Here is a 20,697-nt window from a genome sequence, read left to right on the forward strand (position 1 = left end):
TCAGGAGAAGGAAGTGTTTTAGTCAGACTGATGGACAATCCTTTCGCGACACGAAGTTGCGACGGAAGACTTACTCGTTGCTTTGCAACGAGCTCGGCTCTAGTTTCTAATACCTAATTATTAAAAGAGTTAATTTCTGATTTGAAAAGACCCACAATGTTATACTTAGATTATAACTCGTCATTCTCATACAAAAAACAGAACTCAAGTAATTAAACGAATCAAGTAATATATTAAAAAGTATCCCAGGAATGTATCAATATTGTTTATTTAAATTTTTTGAATCAATCGATTTCTACACAGCTAATTGTGCCACATACGTTTCACGTATGTTTGAACTTAACACACGTACAACATACGTTAAACATACGTTACACACATGCGAAGTCTAACGGTACGTTACACATATGTTGAGAAACGCATGGTTAACATACGTGTAATAACATACGTTCAACATCACATATGTTTAACATAGGTTAGATTTTACATATGTTAAACATATGTGAACCATATGTTTTACATATGTAGATCTCAACCACATGTTACACATATGTTAATAAACACATGGTTAACATGAGTTCAAAAAACTATGTTACACGTGCGTTAATAATATATATGTATTACATATGTGTGAACTGAAGGCATGCATTTGAATAACTTTACATTAAAATCATCTGCATGCGCGGATCTAAAGGGGGGGGGGGGGGTCGGAGGGATCCCAACTCCCCCCCCCCACCGGAAAATGAAAGTTAATGAAATTTACACAGTAAAATTATCGCAAATATAAATCGGATCCCCCCCCCCCCCCCCCCGGGCAAACACAATTATCCTTCGGACCCCCCCCCCCCTCCCCGGGAAAAAAAATTTCTGGATCCGCGCATGATCTGCATGTACATGTCTGATGCTGCTTTATCACTCATGTCTTTGAAATGAATGCATGTGAACATGTGTGAAGAAAAGCCTTGCTACTGTGCGTGTTTATTGGTTTAAACTATGCATAAATAAAGTTGTTTCATTAACAGAAGCCACGTGTCTTCTTAAAATTAATTCGATAACGAATCCGGAATTAATACGAAATCGGTTTTAGTTTTGTCGATGACAAAATATACGTCACATTTTTACGTCACGGAGGCAGAAGATCGAACTGCAGGATGGATATAGCAGAGGTAATGATTGTCAAGTATTCGTTTTTATTTACTTGCATTTGAAAATTATATCGTACAATTACCGATGTCAAAAGAGTAAACATGTAGCACAGAGCTGTAACTGTGTTCTCCGGGAAAATTCGGGTTGAATTAATGACGATAAAAATGATGTTTCCCCAGAGAGCTACAACTAAGCAGCTATTTGGTTTAGTTAATATAGAAGAACCAATACTTATTAAAACCCATAAAATATATGTCGATCTTGGATAAGACGCATTTGAAAATTGAAATATTTGAAAGTAGAGAAACTAGAGCAAAGCCTATGTAAAGATACGAGTAGGTCTTCCATTGCAACTATTAAGTGAAATAATTATTGAATTGCCTCTATTGAGTTGTATTCTTATTGCATGGTAATTGAAATTTTTTTATAGGCATGCATTGGCTGCTTGACATATCCCTGGAAGAGGACACCAACTAGCTAACACAGTCAATGACAGATGTTTCTTTGAATTGATAAAATCATAATGTAAGTACACATACTATTGCATTTCACAATTTAAACATTTTTAAGGGTCATCAACACCGCTGGGAAATTTTTTCCATACAAATCCAACCTAATAGCGAGCGCAGCTCGCCGGCGCGAAGCGCCGGCGCGAAGCGAGCTCTACCGGCAAAGCATGTGTGAATAGAAAATTCGGACTATTTGCACATTCATTCAACGGATTTTTTTGGCGTCAGTAAATCGGACCAGTAATGCCTTGTTTTAATCGTCCCAGTAGTTCCCTGTAATTATGGTTTCCCATTTCACACTCTCACGAGAACAAGATAAAAGACTACGTACATGCATTGAAACAACGCCAATTTCCGGAGTTATCGTCCTTTCGAGTGACGTCACAATGGATTTCTTACACATTGATCCGACATAATTTTTCGGAGTCAGTAAATTTCGACCCACAATGCAATTCCTCAATGTCGGCCGATCTCACTAGACTGGATACCATCTCGCGAGAATCAACGTAAAACTTTTGAGAAACAGATAAATTGTGTAATTTCCAGAACATCGTGCTTTTTAAGTAAACCAAACAGTATTTTTCGCGTAGTTTTTTCTAGTGTGTTTTTAAAGAGACAGACTACACTTGACTGACGTGAACGTTGACGTCACAATAAGGGGAAACTACTCTAAGTAGTTATTGTAAATCTGCTGAAATATGAATACCAAAATCTTCTCAAAATCTTGCAGAGCTAACGAATCGGGACATTTCTTCAGAGATAGGAAACAGCTGTAACTTGCTCTCATTTGGATGAATGCTCACAATTATTTTATTCACTATATTTACGGTAATTTCCAGGAACGTTTTTTAAATGGGGCGTGGCAACATCATTCAAAAAATCTTCATAAGCAAAAAGAAAAATAAAATTCTCAAAATCAGGAAAATTTTAATCGGGGTGGGGAATGGGGAGTGCGTGGTATGCCTTTAGCTCTTTAGCTGCTCAAAAGTGTCTTTATTTTCACTACTATTTACGATAATACATGCTCCCGGGGGATCCATTTTCCTTATGTGATCAACAAATTTTTTTATACGTAAATTTGATTTTTTTTAAACGGGGGAGGGGGGAATCTGTGATGAGTCAATTTTTATTTGTAAGTTTAATAAAAATGTCTGGTGCAAGAAAAGAGGAAATAAACTGCAATGTACATTATGTTAAAATCTTTATTATTCAACAACATTTTATCTGATATTAATTCTATATTGGCGTGCGACCAGTATATAAACAATCTGATTAAAATCAGATCTTTGATCCGTTCCGACAAATTCTGATGTCTCTACACTTTGGTTAGCGACTATCAGAATTTCGGAGCGTTACAAAGATCTGATTTTAATCAGATTGGTATATAAATAAATAAAAAATCTTATGAATAATGAAAATGTACTGGAAAAATAGGTATATTTATTTTATTTTGCATTCAAATTCATTTACTTTACGTCACTACTTTTATTTTTATTGATTTATCATAATTCATTTTGATCACCTGCTGCGCTCGCCCCAACGGTCGCACCGTAAAACATATTAAATGACTCAAAGGTATGGATTTCTATGACATACTTCATTAAAAGTAGAAGTCACCGGTGTTCATGCAGGATCATTAATGATAATCTGTTGCATGACACCTACATGTACATTTGTATTTCTTAGTAAGTAAGTGTAAAATTTTGATATATCTATTTATCTAATGCATGTATTATATTTTGTAGCAAATGGATATAATACTGAAGTTTCAAAGATCTGTTTTGATGTAGCCTGAAGATTTTGTAATGAATGATCCAGGATCCAAAAGTTCTTCGCGGAGTTCAAAGACAGTTGCAATGTGGTTGCTAATTTAGTGACAGATTAAGGTAATTCAATTTAGATAAGGATAAGGATTAATACAGACATGTATCCAGTCACCCCCAACCCAATACCCCCCTATTTTTTTTTTTTGTTGCAGCAAAGATTTTACTTAAATTTTCATATAAAAAGTGAATTATCAAGGAGTTGCCACCCCCCCCCCCCCCCAATGCATGCACACACACACCCATTTTTCTGGGAGCTATGTGAAACTATGTGTAAGTGTACTTTAGAATATCATTTCACCCAAATGATTCAAGCTTATTTGCATAAAAAATATTTACCTGTATACGTTGTTTTCCGCTTACATGTATAGATTATATTTTTTATCGTGTATTTAAAAACTCTAATGATTGTATGTACTTAAGTTTGTATTAATATTTTAGAAAGAAGTTCAAACAAGCATTGTCATGGGAAAACATTAAAAAGGAAGAAGTTGGAGGTGGACAAAAATCAGGATGAATATACATGTACTGGAGGTAAACAATTATTTTTTCAAATTAATACTTGTGATTGACCTTCTATTTTGCCTTTGCTATTCTTTAACAATATTGTTAGATAAAAAAGCAACCGAGGCATTTGTAAATTTACTTTATCATAAAATGAAATTTAATGTAAAATTCTTTGTTTTTTTTTCCAGAAACTATTAAAGCACAGAAGAATGACAACAATATAAATCTAAATGTAATCATTCAAGGAATTAAATTCATTTTTAATCTCGAAACTGTCTTTTTTGTGTAACTCTAATTTTAGATTAACAAGTAGCTGGAAATGCAAAATGAATGTTTCCAAAGATCTACTGAAGTTACTGAGTAATTAATTGAAATGATTCAAGCAGCAAGATGAAGTATATCAAGAATGAACTGAAAAATTAAAAATATTCAAGTAATTTAATTTTAAGCAATTTACATGCGATATGTATGTAATTCATGTGAAAAACGTACGTTGGATCCACATGCGTAAAACATATTGAATGTATCACGTATGTCTAACACACGTGTAACATACGTTTCACATATGTTCATTAACGTACGTTAAACACACGTGGTACTTAAATCACGTTAAACGTACGTGAGGTCACATACGTATCACACACGTTTAGCGTAAATGAAACGTATGTGGCACATTTTGCTGTGTAACAAATACACAATTCATAAAAGAAATATAACAAACCATAATTATAACCCTACATTAAAAGTAATTGTAAAAGTGAAAGTAAAAGTAGGTGAACGACTTTTGTAGATGACCATCTTCCACGGTCTGACGTAAATCCATTGTCCAGATAAAGACCAGCCAAACTATTTACGTAATACAGCATTAAGAAAAAACATTAATACATATATAAACCATTTCGTCCATAACTTTTTACGTAATACTGTAAAAAGAAAATATACCAAAAAATATATTAAATATTTCATTGATGTGCAAATATAAACACCAGTTATGAATCATAAAAATCAAGAATGTTTTCAAATATTTGCCATTTGCATTTATTCTGTTCTAATTTCCCCGCGTTTATTAATTCTTTACTCCGTGTTACCTATGTTACTTTACAATATAACTATTTTTTGGGTAATATTTCAATACCTTTTTTAGACAATCAATAAAAAGAAACCCTTTTCATATGATTTTGTTTTATTGTTTCCAGTAAAATAAATGTCTGACAGCGAAGAATAAACATGACGAGACAAACTTTAAGTTAAATAAATAACACAATGTTTTACAGCAAATGAGTGTCATTTTAGTTATTTTTTTTTCTATGTTCAACAGCTCTCAAGGAAAGTTTCATAACGATGTTTACAATTATGCGTTACATTGAAAACAGAATGCATCTCAACCTTTTCTTTACAGAACACTGGGTTAATTCACAGGATTTAATAAATGGAGGAGGTGATACACATTTGTTACGTTAATTACATTGTAAATGAACAAAACATCATCAGCACCAACCAAAGAGAAAATAAAAGTACAAACATGTTAAGGTGGTATGGAAGACCTGCCGATATTACTGTTGATAAAAGTACAAACCTTTACATTTTTTTCTATAGTACGTCACAATATGGAGGTGTCTCATACCACCTTAAGCAAAAGAGAAGAATCGTTACATTCCATGATCAATCAAAATCTATAGAAGATTGAATAAAGCGATTTAAACAATGCACGAGATTCTCACAATGCAAAAAAAAATTAACAGGAGGGGAACCTAAACTGATGAAAATAGCTAACTATATTAAAGCGATCTATTGACACCCAATCTGGGATCTAAACTAAATTTCTAAGAATCATAAAGTTACAATCTCTCCTTTTGTTTCCACTCTGTTGAATAATGAAGCTGACCCATATTTATATCCAAAATAACTGATCTCATTGACAAAACACAGATAATTTCTGGTTTTAACATAGACAACTTCCCATGTAACAATAAATATTTATATATTGGTAAGTCGTCCTGTGAATGGCACTAAGCAAAATAAATAACTAGCATCATTAGCAGGTGCTTGGTATTGTAGGTGGCTAGATGACAACATGTGGTAAACCATTAAGTCACTAAGTAGATGTCCTGGGACTTTCAGCATAGGGAAATATGAGACAAATAAAACTCTGGGAGAGGAGGTCAAACATGTTTTTTTTACGGTGATTGAAGATTTATTTGAAGACCCGAGAAAAAAACCCTACAAATCATTCAGCTCTTTTCTTTAGGCTACAGTTGCAATGAAATAAAATAAATAGAAAAGGAGAAATAAAGTGAAAACAATTGTTAAAAAAAGTAGTTACAAATCGCCTGTATATCATCAGCATTGGTTAAATGCATTTCTGAATAGCATACAATTAAAATAGAGGATATATTGCAGTTTCTACTTGTGTCAGTTCGTGGTGCTCCTACAGTGCTGCTATCCTGAAAGTTGACAAGGATATGATAACGTGACTAGCATTCTGTAAGGGACTTGTCACGTTCCTTAAATGTACGTATACTGCACTCAGTAAAGACACAAACAAACGTAAGAAATATTTAAAGAACTGATAACAACTTAAAATGGTTTACAGTCAGAGTTAAAATAATGAACAAACGTTTACAAATTAAGTGGCAAAAAGCCACTTTCAAAGATATGTATTAATAAAGGAAGATGATGATAAGAGAAAGTCCACGGAAAGCTGGAACCTTTTCTCACAAATTATGCTAGGAAATAGAACGACCAATAAAATACAGATACCATTGTTACGTCACATTCCAAGATGCGGTAATTCTGCTCCAGTCAGTTCAATAGCACACAATAGAAAAACGTGATATTTTTAATCCATAAGAAAAGGGCATAAATGATTTACATTAACTCGATAGGCCATCATCTCAACATAGTTATACTATTACCGCAATTAATAACGAAGATATTTAATTCGATTGAAACAATTGATCACATTTTTAACGTACATTTGCTTACATTACAATGATTAGTATAGCCTTTTATTTTATAACATGATTGAATTAAAACTAAAGTAAACAATAACAAACGTTGTATGCATGAGCACTTAAACTTCCAAAAATTAACGATCAAAAATGCCTTAATGTAATATCATTCTACCAAAATACAGAAATACAGAAGAAAATTAATTTAACATAAAAACAATTGGCAATTAAAACCCCAATACCCCTTCATATTGTTCTTGAAAATAGGAATTCTGTTTGCATAATGATTTAAAAAGAAATGAACACAGATTTCTATCTTTAACACAAATGTAATATTATCAAAAATACCAAAGGACTACATCATTCAAAACACATATGGAAATGTTGTTCTTCTAGTGTACATTCGTTAAAAAAATCATTAAATACGATGAATTGAATTTAGATGATATATGGTTCAAACTTTGCGCATTTCTAAATTATTGTATCTCCCGCCTTTAGCCCCTGCTCCCTTCCTGTGCCCCTGTGGTGGGCCTCCGTGTGCTGAGTATGGCGGAGGGGGTCCCGATGGGCCCTACAATAAGAAATAAAAACAAGGCTCAGTATAGATACAATTCGTCAAAACATATAACGTGACACATTGTACTAGTCTTTATAAAATGAAGAAAAAATGTTAGTAAATGCATGCAATTAAATTGCTTAGTTATGATTACAAAACTGTTTCAATTGTACAAACACATAATATTATCATTCGAATTTCAAAAGCGTCACTTCTAGAAATATTTTTCGGCATATGACATTGATCTTTTTGTGCAACACAAGTTTAAAAAAAAAACTGTGCCCATGCATTTACATGTACCATTTGTTGACCAACATTAATTTATAACATTGTTTAACCAAAAAAAGATTATTATTAATTATCTATCAGCTTTAAAGCAGATTTATTGACCATACTGTAGAATAAAACACAACTTAAAATCTTATCTTCATACAATAAAACAGAACTTAGAATCTTATCGTTAGAAACGGTATAATACACTAAACTAACTGCATCACAATGTTCGTTTTATTTTCAAGGAAAGAGTAGATTATTTATGCTATAAATTACAACTTCTAATTTCCCTCTCGCACACACTTACCAAAATATAAATTACATTACGAACTAATTCTTTAATATTTATTCAAAATATATGATTCAAATAATAACTGACATTTATCTTTTCAATTATAAATTAAAAATAAATCGCACATATTTTCCTAATGTTTACTCGCACATACTTTTAAAAAAAAATCTTTAAAAAAAACCCAGATTGTTCATATTTAATTCAATATTCCCCCTTATTCTTTAGTCTTAATACTTGGTGGAAAACAAAACCCACTACAACACGTGATGTTATCTAGTTATACCCATAATGCATCTGGCACCCACCACCATTACTATAAATGCCGTAGTATAAGAGGCAAAAAGGGTAAAGAAGAAAGTATGGAAGCGGCAGCGTGCGTGTGGAAACGTTTACCCTAAGTCTTTGATGTTGCTCTTGGTTGCTTGTAAATAAAGGACATACACATTACTATGTCGCAAAATTCACCTTATGATAAAAAAGAAACAGCTCTGCATCTGATTCAGTTTTTAACAATAAGTTATTTTTTACTATACGTAACTGTAGAAGCTTTAGTTTTGAAGTTTACGTATAATTCTAAGCGTAAAATTCGTCTAATATAAAAGTTCATTACTAATTTTAGAAGACGTGTACAAATCTTATAATCAAGTAATTCCTTTAAGTACAAACACTGGTTGTAATATTAGGGTAACGTTTAGGGTTGTTTTCAATATATACAACTTTATGAAACTTGGTCATTGGTCCACTGAAATACATTTAAGTGTATTACATTGTACGTAAACAGCTCATGTCCAACATGCAACCAAATGCCAGGAACTCACACACTTTCTGTGAATGTTCCCTTTTAAGTCATATCCCAACTAAAAACAACCTTCTATTCAATGACATGTCTATTTAATTCCATGGTAGCATGTGGAATACAGTTTCTCTCCGCTGATTTTCTTTCTATCCCTAAATGATTGGTCAAAACCCGAAAGAACTCTACAAGATTTGAATATAAACCCATTTCATCTGGAATAACCATATCGAAATCTGAACACGTACAATTTGCCACAAACCCATCAGGCAATACTACCAATGAAGTTAGAGATCCATCTAATGTAAAGAGAACCGACTGATCAGGCGATACTAACAATGAAGTTAGAGATCCATCTAATGTAAAGAGAACCGAGTGATAGTTTATCACGGAATGATGGCATCTATCATTCACTTTCACAACATCTTCAGAGGCATCTACATTATCATCTATATCAAATGATCGATGAAAACAAAGTTAAAGAAAAAATGACTTTGATGTGCGATTCTTTATGAAAGTGTCAGAATATGCTACAATGAATCAAGCAGGAAAGTCTGTTCAAACAGATGGAGCTGTTAGCCAACTGCTAGCACGTATTGCTTGGAAAGGACATAGATGTTACATGAATAAATGATTCCTGATTAACACGTATCTGTATGTTAAATTGATCATTCACAACGATATAGCAGTACGGTGGACTCGTTTTGCCTTCAATTGATTTTTATTACCCCCCCCCCCATGTTTATTCTTGGTGTATACCTTAGCATATCTCAGAGGTGCAACTCATGCTGTATTCATCGTAATGAATCTGTTCCTCTTCTATCAATCTTTTGTTAATAATATAACCTATCAACAATACATTTATCATAAATATCTGTTTTTATTTTGTATCTTGCACGTGTATTCTTGTTGTGTACCTAAGCAGTTGCTTTTCTATTAATACCAGGTCTGACTTCTTCATTACAAAGGATAAAAAGTAAGTACAATTAGACTAGACATTGAAAAGTTATCTAACTAGGGCAAACTACGACAGCAGTTGTAAGCACACAACATTGGTAAGGTTTCTGTATAGATAATGGCCGACATCAACCAAATCTCACGGCTAGTCGCATAATTTCACTATATAACACACTGCTTACGTATAATGCTATATGAATGTGAGAACAGAAGAATTTTGACATTTTTTCTTGCAGATGTTTTCTCACTATATAAGTGCATGTAAAAGAAAGAAGATGAAAGTTGGTTCCTGTCAGGGGTGTTGTTTTGAGACTGGCTGTGAGATTTCGCTGATGTGCAGTGCTAGGATATATGCAGGTTAATTCACACATGTAGATTTGCCTTAGACAGGATATATATACTTACAACTATCAAAGGGTATTGAGTGTCGTGGTTCTACAAAACCCAGACAGTGTCATATTTAGTGTTTTATTGCTATTAACTCAAGGATTAATATACATGGAAATTATCAGCCTAGTTTTTTTTCGTCCCTCTTTGTCAGTAGGTGAATTTAAGACTGGACAAATTCAATAACTGTGTTAAATAAGCATTATCTATCACATAAATGTGATTGGACGATTTATTAAGGTGTGAAACGTGGAGCAAAAAACCCATAGTAAAATCATGGGCGAATATAACCCTGTATACAGTATGTTACACTATGAGGGGAACCATTATACTGTATGAATCATGGTTTGGCTGATTGTCCATTGTCATTTTTTTCTGGAAGGGTGGGGGGGGGGGTCATTTAATCTACAGTTGTAATATTTCAAATCTATAGGTACAGCAAAACTTGATGCATTTCGATATTTTGAGATGCCCAAAACTATAAGCAGATGGAATAATTTAGTATTTTTTTACAGTATGGTAGAAAATGATGATATTACTAACAACATGTTAAAATTTACACCATTATAGTATTTTCTTAATCTGCTGGCAATTTTCAGAGAAAATAAACTTTTATTCTGAGGTGATCCCTTTAAAAGAAGCAATTGGTAAGTTTTTTGTTTTTTTAAATTCGCAAATAGTTTAAAACTATAGTAAATTACATACGGTTTAAATGAAGAGTTTTGCTTTTGTAATGTTTTTGCAGAAAAAACTTCGTTTGCAGGGATATAATAAAATATACAGCACTTGGTCAATACTTGGAGACGGTCGGATGGCAGTGGCTACTTTTGACAAAAGTTTATATCTATTAAATCTATATTAGAGCAAGTACACTGTTTTAAGGCTTAGACACACAAACAAATCATAATGTCAAGGCTAAAATTTATAATTGTTTCTTATTGCATAATCGTTTATAGATTTATTAAAAATGACATGTGGTATTAACAACAGTGTTCAGGTGATGAAGGTATATTAAAAGGTATGTAATAAACAATACAATATTGTTTGATAATTTACTATATTGTGTCAAACTACATGTCATGTAAAACATTTATTGGGGGTATAAACGAATGTATGTTAATAATAAGCTTCAATTATATGGATGACATGTGGTGATAACGAACAGTGTACACAATCAAAAGTCCAATTGAAAATTACTATTCTGGAGCAGATCAAACATGGACCTCTATAATAATTAGAGGTAGGATCAGGTGCCATGGAGGAGCGAGCATCCTCTGCTGACCGGTCACACCTGCCGTGAGCTCTTTGTCTACGAAATGGCACAATTTCGTAGACAAATCGGCAATTGATATAATAAGTGTGAAAAGGTCAGTCAGTATTCTTGTCAAATCCACACTTTGCAAAGATTGTTTCCCTTTGCAGGGTCAATCCAAGGTCAAAAGGGAAAGACCAAACATTTTTCTTCGTTATGCTACCAAACAAAATTTTGGGCGTCCTGTGATTAAATCTATTTGAATTTAGTTTATTCCTTCGATGTGTGGATTGCCCCATTCTTGGGCAATCAAACTACACAACGGAAACGGAATTTTATTGCCAAATGACAAAGTTACAAACCTTTAAACTACAAAAGTTACAGTGAGAAACCTATGGGTTTTTCCCCAAAGATGGCGGCCAAGGGACATAACTTTTGTAAAGTGTGGATTGGTCTATAATTTCAAAAAAAAAAATTATATTTAATGGTGGATTGCCACCCAGACCCCTTAAACATTTAATCTCTGAATAAATATTCTGTTTCAAATTTCTTAATGTTAAAAAGTTAAATGTTAAAGAATAGTGCTGCCAACGAAAGTAGCAATAGTTGATAAAAAAAAAAGGTTAAGAAGCTTATAAAAGCTCATTAAACTATGGAAAGCTTAAGCTGTAACCTCTCATTAGAAACTTAAACAGGCAAAGTATATTTGCATGCATAATTATTTTGAAAAGAACGAGTGCACTTAAATTATAGAGAATTGGCCCTTTTCAGTGCCGTTTACATGTAGAAAATATAAACAAGTTTCTTTTTTCCGTAATATTCAAGCACTGATGGAAACTTCTGTTTCAAATGCACGCTTAAGTTGGCATGGGACACTTTCATATTGTGGTGTATTGTTTATCAGAATAAACAATTAAATAAACTGTATTATGTTAGTAGTTTCTTTCCCAATGTTGTCATCTAACAGCGTAGTGCAGTGGATTAGATGGTTTACTACAAATCTAAAGGCCATAGGTTCGAATCCCGCTGGGCTTTTAATAACTTTTACCTTTCCAAATATTTTACTCCACATTAATATTGACGACAGATGCCCCATACCACCTTAACTTCACGGAAATTAATATACATTTTAGACAATTGTTGATTTTTAAATGCCATAGTGATCAAACAAACATTCCTAATCCTACAAAGCCAGAACAAAAAGATTTAAACGTAACAGTATTTTACAATGAGCACATTTGACAAACGTCTACCAGGTTAGGACCCAAGTGTCTATTTGGAAGAATTTAATCCATGCGTTGGTTTAACATGGGCCACGCTGATTATATTTCAAAGGAAATACCTTTAATTTTTTTATACTTTTTTTCATTTTTTAAAGACTGACCTGATGTTGTACAAACATTTTCACAGGAATGTTTTAAATCTAAACTGCGTTATTTGTCTTTTACACACATTTGTACTCGGTTAGGCTGACAGTAAACAAAGGCTTTGAAATGAATGCCCGTCCTTGATTTAGTATATACATTCAGGAATGTCGGTTGACCCTTACCAATTTATATCGTATGAAATTAGTTAATATTTGAATTCATTGTTCATGATTTAATTGTTTGTTATAAATCGTAGATAAAAACGGTCATTTGACCTTTAAAATTACATTAAATTGTAAAACATTCAAATGTAACGTCAGGCGGATTAATACGTTTTTGACGTTAGCCTTACTATGACGTAAGCAACGTTCTTTTTACAATATAAACTAATTTTTAGTCAATCAGAAAGCGTGTTACAACCAAAACTAAATTTTATATCAAGAGATGATGTGAAACGAAAAAGTTAAAACATAATTAGAATCCTCATTTTTTCACTTTTTACCGGGGCCCATAAGTACACTCGTTCTTTAGATTATTATGCTATTAGTGCATCAGTTATAGATACAAGTAATTCTTAGAGCACTTAGTGTTTACATAACTTTCATTTATCTTCATCAATTATTTAAGAATTTTTAAAAATCTCTCTAGAACAATAACTTGAGTTTCAATGAAATAATTAAACAAACGTCTGATTGAAGAGAAAGGTTATAGTTTGAAGTTAATGCAGTTATCTTAAATTTTCAGATAAGTTCTAAAGGCTATAAACTTTAATTGGTAAAGACAAATTACAAAATGTTATACTTTCGTTATAAAATTTGAATATTTTCCTTTACTTTATCTACAGCTCTTCTTTGAACGGAGATCAATACAGTCTAAAAATGGCCATTACCGTCCAGTCCTATTAAATGTCAGTTGTTGAGTAGCAGTATGATCCATAACAGTGTGTAAGTGAAGAACATCATTGTTTGTTTTAGTGCATATCACAGTTAGTAAAGCATATGATTAAATAGAAATCTCTAAACGTAAGACTTGAAGGCAAAGTAACCACATTGACCATTAGTGACAATTAAGATGTTGATAAATAAATAATCCAATATATAAATATGTCCAATCTTATTCATACATCTGTTAATATATCACATATCACCCCTATTTTCTACAGATCATCCTATAGTAGGAATAAGGTCCTTAATATCCTACACTAGGACTATAGTCCTAAACATCCTACACAAGGACTAAAGGTCTTAACACCTTACACTAGGACTATTGTACTAAACATCCTACAATAGGACTATGGTCCTTAACATCCTACACTAGGACTATGGTCTTAAGCATCCTGCACTAGGACTATGATTTTTTTTTATATCAAAACCATTATTGGTTTAGGAAATCCAGACTATTTCCATGTATCCAGGAAATCCAGACTACTTCTAGACAAGACATTGTAAGACACCAGCGGATAAACTTGTTGTGTGTAGTTGTGACTCTACCAATGATGTAGTCACTCACTCCATTAACCCTATAAAGTCCGACATTATCAGTCTATCATCATTACTCTGTCAATCTAATCAGTGGTTGATCGCATTTTGTATGACATTCAACTATTGTGTAACCATTTGTATTACATCACAAAGTTTCTTTAGCCCAGGTGATCTATATTTTATGATGTTATAATTTCTTTATCTGTAATTTAAGTACGACCTTGACATTATCTGTCCTCAAATAACTATGTCAAGGTCATTGACCATCCTACCTGGGCTCGATACTGTTGCTCTGGGTGACGGCGTCGTCGCCTCAATGTGTCCGTCAATTTCAAGGCTGGTTTGGAGTTAGGGTTTGAGCTGGGTGTGTGCACAGCACAGAACTTGATGAACAATCCCATAAACAGGATAAGGCCTATAGCCATCAGTAAGACTTACAATAACCCAGCATGACTTACAATAATCCAGCATGACTTACATTTATCCAGCATGACTTACATTTATCCAGCATGACTTACAATAATCAATTATGACTTACAATAACCCAGTATGACTTACAATAACCCAGTATGACTTACAATAACCCAGCATAACTTACAATAATCAATCATGACTTACATTTATCCAGCATGACTTACAATAATCAAGTATGACTTACAATAACCCAGTATGCTTTACAATAATCCAGCATGACTTACAATAATCCAGCATGATTTACAGTAATCCAGCATGACTTACAATAATACTGCATGACTTACAATAACCCAGCATGACTTACAATAATTCAGCATGACTTACAATAATTCAGCATGACTTACAATAATTCAGGATGACTTACAATAATCCAGCATGACTTACAATAATCCAGTTCTTTATATTGGCCAGCGTTTTTTCGTTAAATATCAAGTTCTTCAGTCGCTGTAGTGGTCCTTCATTATCAACGCCACGGCAACGAGAAAACACATCACAGTAACCTTGGTAATTGTTACAGGGGGAACCTAGATCATAGAAAATCAACATATAAGTTGTAAAACTGTGGGATAAAGAGGCCCATGGGCTACATATCTCAACAGACCAACAGTTTTTGTATAGTTCTATATCTGTTCTTCGACATCTTCCCTAAGCCTATACATTTCTAAGTTAAATTTTAAACCCTTATTGGGACTCCAGTATTGGTTTAGGGTCTCGATTTGAACAATTAAGAATCTACATTATTTGAGGATGTATCATTCTATATCAGTTTTTCAACAATTTCCCTATATATTTCTAAGTTACACTTTAAATTTTTATTGGGACCCCACGATTTGAACAATTTAGAACCTTTATCATATCAGGATGCTTGCATAGTAATCTCTTAAATTGTAGCATCATAGTTCTTGAGAAGAAGATTTTAAAACAATTTCCTTTCATATTTCTATGTCAAACTTTGAACCCCTCTTAGGCCCCATTATTTGTTCGGGGGTCAGGATTTTACAATGTAGAGTCTTCACTATATGTACAAGTTTCTTTGTAAATATTGGCATTTCTGTTGCACTGGTTCTTAAGCAGAAGCTTTTTAAAGCAATTACATCCATCTCCTTTTTGAAAAAAAATTATTTGCTCTTTCTTTAAACAATTCGAAATTCTCTTTCCATAAGGATGCTTTGTACTAAGTTTGGTATAATTTGGACTAATGGTTCTTAAGAAGAAGTCAAAAATGAGACAAACGGACAGACTGACATACAGATGGATGGCTGTGATAAGAAGAGCTCACCCGAACCCACGATTTAGGTGAGCTTAAAATTATAACAGGGTGAACCTGTATCATAAATTTAATAGTATTTAATTTCATTTTCAAATCTTAATTTGTCTATCAAATATTTTCCAACTATGGATGAATCCTACAGGAGTTTTTTTAATGCAGGACCGAAGATTAAGGCTAGGATTTTGATTGGGTACATGTAGGTATGGTTTGTTTACTTTCCCGAGAGCAGCACAATATAAAAGTGTTGACAGGTCTAATCATTTACTTGATTCTCTCCTTCTAAAGAGAAGCAGGTAATGTTTTGACTTGTGTTAAAAGTAACAACCAGACAGGAAACCTATTTCTGCATACATGTGTCATACTATTGAATCATTTAAATGTGTGAGGGTCAATTTTCAGGGACTGTGGGTTTGTTTTATTTGTGGGGATGTAGTATTGTGGATGCGTCAGTTTTTAGTTTCAGTAGGAAAACTAAATCTTTTATAATAAGTTTTCGTCGAGGATGTAAATTCTGATTCGTGGGTGACAGCTATTAACGAATAACACAAAAACTGAACCACACGGAAGTCTAATGATTCCACAGTATTTCTTACAGAGAGACAATATATATTTCACCTAGGGTTTCAGACAAATTTCTTACCGGCTGTTAGTCTGATTCCGCCGCTGGACTGTTTCCGCTGGTTGACATCTTGTAGGAGAACATACAGGGCATTAGAACTGTCCAGGTTCTCGTTTGTGGCATAGCATACAGCATCAGAGTCATTCTTCTCTGTTGAAAGATTCAAACATATAAATCACACTTTGGCAAAACAGACAAAAATTAGGCATAAGAAAAAAAATTGTTTGTTTCCGCTTTCCCGACCGACCCTAGATTTTACCCCCCAACTCAAAACTTTTTTTAAGGATTTTTGATGGAAAATCGTTTATTTTCGTTTTTATCCTATTTGGAAAAAAAATTACTCAAAATTTTGGTCACAAAAATGCTTGAAGCAGTTACTCTTCTCAAATCAGTGTAACTCAAACGTTTTGTTTCAAAATGGCTGTATGTTTCTATGTGTTGTAGATTTTAATAATGCTCTCATCGTTGGCAGATGAAGTATCTGATATATAATATCATTTTTGTGTTTTCTTAAGACCAGCTTAATAGTCAGGAATGATATTAAAAGTATTTCTCATATTATACCATTCAGCAGTGTCAGTATCTAATCGGCATGTATGGATACTGCAATATAAAAGGAAAACAAATATTTGAAAAAATAAAAAAAAATTCCGACCGACCCTACTTTTTTTTTTAGCATGAAAGCAGAAACAAACTATTTTTTGTTAGGTCTTAGAAAGATTGATTTTATATCTACAGCATGAACTATAACTTGTCGATACTGCCCACTACAAATTTGAGACAACTTGTCTAAAATGCTAACTAAAAATTAGACAACTTGTTTATAATGCTCACTACAAATTAGACAACTTGTTTATAATGCTTACTACAAATTAAACACCTTGTTTATAATGCTTACTACATATAAGACAACTTGTCTACAATACTACAGCTTAGACAACTTGTCTATAATACTTTCTACAAATAAGACAACTTATTTCCTACAGACTTGACAACTTGTCTACAATACTACACATTAGACAACTTGTTTATAATATTAACCATGAGCTAACAGCTGTCTATAGGGTTTACTTTAGATTAGATAACAATACTTACTACAGGCTATGTAACACAGCTGCTCCTTCTGTTGTACTGTCAGACAATTTGTCTATAATACTATAGATTAGACAATAACACTTACTACACATTAGACAACTTGTCTATAATACTACAGATTAGACAATAATACTTACTACAGGCTAAGTAACACAGCTGTTCCTTTTGATGTACTGTCAGACAATTTGTCTATAATACTATAGATTAGACAACAATACTTACTACAGGCTAAGTAACACAGCTGTTCCTTTTGTTGTACTGTCAGACAATTTGTCTATAATACTATAGATTAGACAACAATACTTACTACAGGCTAAGTAACACAGCTGCTCTTTCTGTTGTACTGCCAGACAATTTGTCTACAATACTATAGATTAGACAACAATACTTACTACAGGCTAAGTAACACAGCTGTTCCTTTTGTTGTACTGTCAGACAATTTGTCTATAATACTTTAGATTAGACAATTATACTTACTACACATTAGTCAACTTGTCTATAATACTACAGATTAGACAACTTGTCTACAATACTTACTACATATAAGACAACTTGTCTACAATACTTACTACAGATTAGACAACTTGTCTATAATACTACATATTAGACAACTTGTCTATATTACTTACAACAGATTAGACAACTTGTCTATAATACTTCAGATTAGACAACTTGTCTATAACACTTACTACAGATTAGACAACTTGTCTATAATACTTACTACACATTAGACAACTTGTAAATATACTTACTACACATTAGACAACTTGTCTATAATACTTACTACACATTAGACAACTTGTCTATAATACTTACTACAGATTAGACAACTTGTCCACAATTCTTACTACAGATTAGATAATGTATATACAGACTTGACAACTTGTCTACTATACTACATATTAGACAATTTGTCTATAATACCTTCTACATACTAAGTAACACAGCTGTTCCTTCTGTTGTACTGATAGACAATTTGTCTATAATACTTACTACAATTTAGACAACTTGTCTATAATATTTACTATAGATTAGACAACTTGTCTATAATACTTACTACATATAAGACAACTTGTCTATAATACTTACTACAGATTAGACAACTTGTCTATAATACTACAGATTAGACAACTTGTCTATAATACTTTAGATTAGACATGTCTATAATACTTACTACAGGCTATGTAACACAGCTGTTCCTTCTGTTGTACTGTCAGACAATTTGTCTATAATACTATAGATTAGACAACAATAATTACTACAGGCTAAGTAACACAGCTGTTCCTTCTGTTGTACTGATAGACAATTTGTCTATAATACTTACTACAATTTAGACAACTTGTCTATAATATTTACTATAGATTAGACAACTTGTCTATAATACTTACTACATATAAGACAACTTGTCTATAATACTTACTACAGATTAGACAACTTGTCTACAATACTTACTACAGATAAGAGAATTTGTCTATAATACTAACTACACATTAGACAATGTATATACTACAGACTTGACAACTTGTCTATAATACTACAGATTAGACAACTTGTCTATATTACTTTAGATTAGACAACAATACTTACTACAGGCTAAGTAACCCAGCTGTTCCTTTTGATGTTCTGTCAAACAATTTGTCTATAATACTATATATTAGACAATAATACTTACTACAGGCTAAGTAACACAGCTGTTCCTTTTGATGTTCTGTCAGACAACTTGTCTATAATACTATATATTAGACAATAATACTAACTACAGGCTAAGTAACACAGCTGTTCCTTCTGATGTACTGTCGGACAACTTGTCTATAATACTTACTACACATTAGACAACGTGTCTATAACACTACAGATTAGACAACTTGTCTACAATTCTTACTACAGATTAGACAACTTGTCTACAATACTTACTACAGGCTAAGTAACACAGCTGTTCCTTCTGATGTACTGTCAGACAATTTGTCTATAATACTACACATTAGACAACTTGTCTATAATTTTACAGATTAGACAACTTGTCTATAATACTTACTACAGGCTAAGTAGCACAGCTGCTCCTTTTGTTGTACTGTCAGGTCACCAGGCAGTGTAACAAAGCATTCCTCCCAAACACCTGGAAATGTCCCATTTTCTGGTGTTCTAACCTTTAGACACAAGGAGCCTGTGCAAAACTGAAAAGAAACCATTAATATTATAATAATAATATTATTAATGTCAGTAGCTTCCTCTTATTTGGTTGCAAAAGCATACAGCTAATGACTTCTGAAAAATAAAAGCCTTGATGATTGCTTCTTGTGATTTTACACTCAAATTCTGTAGAATTGTATTTGAAACTTGCTCTTGCAGAAATCATTTTAATAACAAACTTACCCCTTGTTGTCAGACCAGAGAATGTCATTGTAATAACAACTTACCCCTTGTTGGCAGACCTGGGAATAGTCATTGCAGTATTTGAGATCTGGCTCCTTCACTGAATCTGGACATGATGCACTGTTCCCAGTGAAAAGAAGTAAAGGTCAATAATAATCATTTACAATCTTGTGACATGAAGCATTATTCCCAGTGAATCAGAGTTAAATGCAATAACAATTCATTAACATTGCTTTGAAACAGATACGTATTAACTGTTATGATGTTATTGTAACATTAGATGTTCAAGCTTATAGAGAGTACCCATCATTAACAAATAAACAACACAAATGACATATAAAACTTTGTATTGTTTGTTCACACTCCCCTATCTACATTTATCTTTAGATCCACCATTGAATAATTTAATTCTGGTTGTAACGCGGCATTTGATTGGATAGAAAAATTTAGTTAAATTTGTATAACCTGGTTTGCACGTCACAAGACACGTCACAATGCACCAACGTACTAATTCACTTGACGTTACGTTTTAATTTTGAACAGATTTATATCATTTTTAAAAGTAAAACGGA

The 20,697-nt window shown here is 32.8% G+C and overlaps 2 protein-coding genes and 1 long non-coding RNA gene across 4 annotated transcripts; 1 reads left to right on the forward strand and 2 right to left on the reverse strand.

Annotated features, from left to right (window-relative positions):
• The first annotated feature begins 855 nt into the window (after positions 1-855).
• LOC128173098 (uncharacterized) lies at positions 856-4,482 on the forward strand. The gene is made up of 5 exons (XR_008242427.1): positions 856-1,166; positions 1,577-1,671; positions 3,401-3,541; positions 3,920-4,012; positions 4,174-4,482. It is a non-coding gene; the product is annotated as an uncharacterized LOC128173098 (long non-coding RNA).
• A 2,605-nt stretch (positions 4,483-7,087) lies between these two features.
• On the reverse strand, positions 7,088-14,722 carry LOC128170886 (disintegrin and metalloproteinase domain-containing protein 10-like). Of its 2 annotated transcripts, XM_052836643.1 has the most exons (3): positions 14,567-14,722; positions 10,213-10,242; positions 7,088-7,507 (listed from the first exon to the last, which is right to left on the reverse strand). In XM_052836643.1, the coding sequence occupies exons 1-3, from the start codon at positions 14,717-14,719 to the stop codon at positions 7,391-7,393; spliced, it is 300 nt and encodes a 99-aa protein (XP_052692603.1). In that variant the 5' UTR covers positions 14,720-14,722; the 3' UTR covers positions 7,088-7,390. The 2 variants fall into 2 exon arrangements, with proteins under 2 accessions (XP_052692603.1, XP_052692604.1); XM_052836644.1 differs by lacking the exon at positions 10,213-10,242.
• Positions 14,719-20,473, reverse strand: LOC128171854 (disintegrin and metalloproteinase domain-containing protein 10 homolog). The gene is made up of 4 exons (XM_052837632.1): positions 19,788-20,473; positions 16,679-16,807; positions 15,153-15,292; positions 14,719-14,727 (listed from the first exon to the last, which is right to left on the reverse strand). Exons 1-4 carry the CDS (start codon positions 19,939-19,941, stop codon positions 14,719-14,721), a joined length of 432 nt encoding a protein of 143 aa, XP_052693592.1. The 5' UTR covers positions 19,942-20,473.
• Between the last annotated feature and the right edge of the window lie 224 nt (positions 20,474-20,697).

This window comes from Crassostrea angulata, chromosome 2, assembly GCF_025612915.1.
Source record: "Crassostrea angulata isolate pt1a10 chromosome 2, ASM2561291v2, whole genome shotgun sequence".
Classification (NCBI taxonomy): domain Eukaryota; kingdom Metazoa; phylum Mollusca; class Bivalvia; order Ostreida; family Ostreidae; genus Magallana; species Magallana angulata.

Coding starts and splice junctions, on each gene's coding strand:
- LOC128170886 (XM_052836643.1), bottom strand. CDS start 14,719: ATGGCTATAGGCCTTATCCTGTTTATGGGATTGTTCATCAAGTTCTGT. Junction 10,243..14,566: donor AGCAACAGTATCGAGCCCAG/GTAGGATGGTCA, acceptor TGGGTTTTGTAG/AACCACGACACTCAATACCC. Junction 7,508..10,212: donor CTCAATACCCTTTGATAGTT/GTAAGTATATAT, acceptor TTCTTATTGTAG/GGCCCATCGGGACCCCCTCC.
- LOC128171854 (XM_052837632.1), bottom strand. CDS start 19,941: ATGGTTTCTTTTCAGTTTTGCACAGGCTCCTTGTGTCTAAAGGTTAGA. Junction 16,808..19,787: donor GCTGTGCTACTTAGCCTGTA/GTAAGTATTATA, acceptor ATCTTTCAACAG/AGAAGAATGACTCTGATGCT. Junction 15,293..16,678: donor CGGAATCAGACTAACAGCCG/GTAAGAAATTTG, acceptor TCTATGATCTAG/GTTCCCCCTGTAACAATTAC.